At 38.7% G+C, this 5,275-nt stretch overlaps 1 protein-coding gene across 2 annotated transcripts in view; it reads right to left on the minus strand.

The window, feature by feature from the left end:
* Positions 1–5,275, minus strand: part of ca10a (carbonic anhydrase Xa) — a 514,312-nt gene that overhangs the window by 4,999 nt on the left and 504,038 nt on the right. For both annotated transcript variants that reach the window (XM_020608877.1, XM_020608878.1), the window contains 2 exons: positions 2,585–2,739; positions 2,117–2,291 (listed from right to left, as the gene is read on the minus strand). In XM_020608877.1, coding sequence (XP_020464533.1) covers positions 2,117–2,291; positions 2,585–2,739 — 330 coding nt within the window. The remainder of the gene's footprint in view (positions 1–2,116; positions 2,292–2,584; positions 2,740–5,275) is intronic.

The following is a 5,275-nucleotide window of genomic DNA, read 5'->3' on the forward strand; positions in this document are numbered from 1 at the left end:
AAAGGGTGCTTCTACTAAATACTGAGCAAAGGGTCTGAATACTTATGACCATGTGATATTTCAGTTTTTCTTTTTTAATAAATCTGCAAAAATGTCAAAAATTCTGTGTTTTTCTGTCAATATGGGGTGCTGTGTGTACATTAATGAGGAAAAAAATGAACCTAAATGATTTTAGCATATGGCTGCAATATAACAAAGAGTGAAAAATTTAAGGGGGTCTGAATACTTTCCGTACCCACTGTATATAGACAGAAATAAATATTTTCACAAGTGTTTCCCCTAACCTTCAATCTGTTGGTAAAAATATAGAAAATCTTTGGATTTTTTTCCACTATGTCCAATTAGAAAATAAATTCAATCTTTATTTAATTTGCTTTTCTATTTATTTTTTATATACCCATTTTTTTCTTAGCTCCTTTTCCTTTTTTTTGTTTCAGCACACGTCCACTGAAATCATTTGTTATCATTAATCTACAAGCTAAAATGTGTTCACAACAGAGGGACTGCCGTACAGTATACACTGTATGGTAGTGTTGTAGTACTTTAGGTTGGTCCAGAGAGCACTTTTTGCATGTCGGTCTCATCTCTGAATCAACCACACTTTTACCCTGTCTTGTCTTGTCTCAGACAAAGTGTACTCAGGATTTTATTTCAAGACCAGTCAAGACCACAATTGTGGGGAAAGTGCCTGTACATCATCTGTTTTATTTGTGAATATCACTGCCAAGGTTTTCCCTAACCATATCAAGACTCTGTGGAGCATCTTAAGCCGAATGAATGTAAAAAAGGTGACATACCAGAATGAATGTAAAAATGACAATGAAAGCTCTGTGCAGTCGGTGCAACCAGCTGTGAGACAAGTGTGCAGGGACCAGCTACAAAGTGCTAGAGCTAGCCTGGCCCACTACAGATATACACTATATTGCAGTATAACAGTATTCGCTTGCCTGCCTTCTCATGCACATGAACTTGAGCAACAACTGATTCTTAATCCATAGGGTTTAATATGATGTTGGCCCACCCTTTGCAGCTATAACAGCTTCAACTCTTCTGGGAAGACTGTCCACAAGGTTTAGGAATGTGTTAATGGGAATTTTTGACCATTCTTCCAGAAGCGCATTTGTGAGGTCAGACATTCATGTTAGATGAGAAGGCCTGGATCGCAGTCTCCGCTCTAATTCATCCCAAAGGTGTTTTATCGGTACCGTCTTGCCAGGGTACAGAAATCTAAGTAGGAATTATTCTGGTAAAATTAAGAAAAAACAAAAATAACAATAAATAAATAAACTACTAACAATCAAATTCAGTTTAACTGCAATGGTCTGGTGTTGGTCTTGACTTGGTCTCAGTTTAGGTGGTCTTGACAACAACATTACAGTATAGGTATACAGGATAAAGCTTTATATTCTTTTGTCACATTGTTTTTGTCTATATAGTTTTGATTTGGCTGATAACCTTTACCTTTCTTGATTGTCCTGACAAAGGTGAACAGTAATAAGTATTATCCATTCTTGTATGTTATCTGTTTATCTCCAAATGATGATAGCTCTTACAATTGCAAACTCTTTAGCAATAAGGTAATAAGGAGGAAATATGTTCTCATTGTTATTTTTAAGATATTACCATGTTAGCATTTGATCATTGTTGCTTAATCATTAGTGCCCTGTTGTTTCCAAGTTATATGATTATTTGGTTAGTCCTAACCAAAAATGCTTTAGACAATCTGGCTTACACTGTTGGCTTGTTTACAGCCTGTTTGATTATCTGACTAGGATCAAGATCCATCTGACTTGTGTTTATTGCCCTACCGGACTATACTGTAGCAATGTTGTTATGTTTCCACATCTCCACAAATACTTTGAGTGCCACTTTATCATAAAAAAATGTAATCCCCATTCCTGATAAACTTCCATTTTCCTTTAGAGTAAATCTGGTGAAAACTTGTCAGAGTACTAATTTTATAAAGGATAAGATATGCTGACTGATGAATATACAGATGTATTTGCATGATAAGACTGAAGTTATCGTTAGTTCTGGAACAATCTACAGAGTAAATGTCAGAGATGGAAAAAGTGAGATAACATGGCAACACGGTGATTTAGGTTACGGTTCCTACCTCGGTATTGGAGCTTCTGAGCCCTATTGTTGGGGCAATCTTTGCCTTGCATGCTGAAATTGATATTGGTGCGGATGCAGCGGTTGTTCAGCGGTTGCACTGGGCGAACGTTGTCGCTCATGCTCAGGAAGATCTGAGATGGCTGGTTCTGGCTCAGCAGCCGCAAGGAGTGCATCTTAGACCAGCACAGAGGTTGAGAAAGAGAAGAAACCATTCAGATAAATTGGCAAAAGCATCATGAAAATGTAAGACAGGCATTTTGACCCACTGCATTTTCTTCCAGGCAGGACTCTATGGAGGGTTAGACAGAGGAAGAGCTGAGAACGTTTTGTTGTAAAAGCCTCAGTGCTAGGCTGACATATTTCACAGGAAGAATATGAGAAGTCTATGACAGAGAAAATCCCCAGCTGAGACTGACAATCCCCTGTGAATTTTAGGAATTGTCTTTCAGGCCAGGGTTTAACTCACCTGCATGCGTGTGAGGTACACCGGCTTGTTCATCAGGATCCATGTAGCTGTCTCAAAGCATGGAGGGATGGTCATTGACCCATCATATGTGATAAAACTACTTGTCTCTGGGTATATCTCCTCTATGTTCAGGCCTTGCAGTAGATAAGCATCATCTGCGTTTAGAAAACCAGTCAGAAAAAAGAGGGACTTTAAACATATTAGAGGCTAATGCACTGTACAAAATGCTATGGAAGTTGTAAAGTGTGTGTATTTTGGGGGAAGATTACTAAAAGAATTATCTTTAACCAAGGATTCATTTTGTCCTTTTCAGATAATTTTTATTTACAGGCCTGTAAGTACTGTAAAACTGTTATGTGTTTCATGAGAATCAAGCAATCGGAGAAAAGGGGAAAAACCTAAAAATATTATTATGGGTATTATGAAATGAAATGTATAAAATATGGTGTACATCCAGGACGTTACCTGGGTCCACTTTTGTATGCAATGAGTTCTAGTTTTTTAAGGAATCTCATATTGTGATGTACAGTACTAGATGATAAACAATATATATGTCAGCAACCACAGTTTATGGTGCAGTTTTTAAGTGAAAGTTTACCAGTGGTAAATGTGTATAAAACAAGTAGCATTAAAGACTACATGGAACAAATAAGGCATGAAGTTTAAAACAAATCCTAGATTTTAATATTATTGATCTGCTATTTCATCAGCTCGCAAAGGTAAAGTTATTAGGAATCACTTTGGAAAAACCTTTCCACCGTCAAAACCCAGTATAACCCGTACTTCTCTCCACATAACCTCCCAGGTTGATATGGACTGCTCTTCTCTGTTTTCCATTGTATTTTCTCTGTGTCAATCTCTCTTTAGAGGAGGGAGGGGCTGCTCCCCTCACACACACACAGTCAGCTTGGCAGAGGAAGAAAAGACAATGTGAAGGATCACTCTATAGTGCAACAATCAGCCAGTAATGGAGACTGTATGAGCAATTGAACAAGCAGAACACACACTTTCAGAAATGTGACGTCTTCATTGCTTTGCCCATGACGCTCGCTGAATGGCCCCGTTTTACCTCTAAACCAACAAGTGAAATCCTCTTTTTACTTCTAAACCATTATAAGTTCCTCTTTACACACTGTCTTTGTAATGCTAATGATTGAGGTGTAAAGAGCAGACATTCAAACAATCACGGGTGACTGCTCTATGCGCACGCACCAGCTCCCTTATTGTGTTCCTGGAATTTGATTTTAATACGACCTCCTGAGGGATGCCAAAATTTAGCTCCTGCAAGGCACATTCAAAGCCGGCACACAGCAGAACCCATGATGAGCTTTACTCGACTCAAGTCAAGTTGGTAGGTTACCTATAATGGAAAAACCCCTACTGATTGTCATGGACTTAACAAATACATATAAGATGATAATTTGAATGGAAAGCAATCTGTCAGTAATAACGAAGTATTCTAAATATTTGACACAAGGTACAATTAAATTACTGTCTCTGGTTTTAGCATAGGAGCTAGCTCAAAGTTCAGTTCACACACTAGTCCATGTTCATTTCTTCTGTTTTTATTCCTTAAACAAGCTGTTCTAAGCAGTAGCTAGTATCACACTTATTGACAGCTATCAACACTTACTGATAACATGCAGCCTGCCATGTGTTAACAACAGCAAACCAGATATAAACAAGAACACAGTCAATACCTTAAACTCATGATTTTTGCTCCTTTACCTTTGTGCAAAAACCTAACTTATTAAATCCAAGACTGATCATATTCCAAATGACAGAATGTAAAAGAACTCCCACACACTGTCTTGCTTAGGCTGAATTTGAGTCTCCATTAATGTTATTTGAAGACTGCATGACAAAAATAAGTCACTGTGCACTGAGATAAAGCTTAGGAAAACACCGGCCGATAACCTGCAGTCTGCTGTAGACAGTGTAAAACTTGCCACTACTCATGGCTGACAAAGGCAACTCACAAGGACACAAACACACCGCTCCTTCAGTTCCAGTAACGTTCATCATCTCTGAGACTTAACAAATGCAGACACAGTGAAAAGTTTCTGGTCTCAGGTTTGTATTACTATTTAAAGGTTCCACTAGAAAATTTTTTAAATGCTTGTATGTTCAAAAGCTCATTAAGTCTCCTCATAGCATCTGGTTCTCCAGATCCTCCTTTCACCCCTGTATCAGATGCTCTGTTTTAGCTCCTGGCCCCCCTCCCTAAAAGCCCAGTCTGCTATGAATGCTCAGGAACCAATAGGAACTGCCCACCAACTCCAAACTGTGTTTCCGGACAGCTCAGGTCTTCAGTTTTAACTCTGCTACCACCTTTAGCCACCATTAGCTGCATTTATACCATAAATTTCACAATAACCATACCAAAATCAAAAACTAAAAACTAAACAACCACAGATATTTGAGCAGGAGCCTGGTTTGAAATCAGGAACAAATAACCAGCATTGACCTTCAGGAATACAGCTGTCCCTGACGTTTTTCTCAGGTAAATGTGTCAGGTTTGCTCGGCCGCTCTGCCTCCCTCACCTTTCCTACTGTCTCTTGCCCCATTACTCTTATCACGTTCACTTGTTCCTCACTCCCTTATCACCAGCTGCACTTGATTAGGTCACTCACTATATTACCCAGTTTCACTCCTCAGTCACTTGCCAGTTCTTTCTAGTCACTAGGCCA

This window comes from Monopterus albus, unplaced genomic scaffold (genome assembly GCF_001952655.1).
Source record: "Monopterus albus unplaced genomic scaffold, M_albus_1.0 scaffold96.1, whole genome shotgun sequence".
In the NCBI taxonomy this organism is placed as follows: Eukaryota; Metazoa; Chordata; class Actinopteri; order Synbranchiformes; family Synbranchidae; genus Monopterus; species Monopterus albus.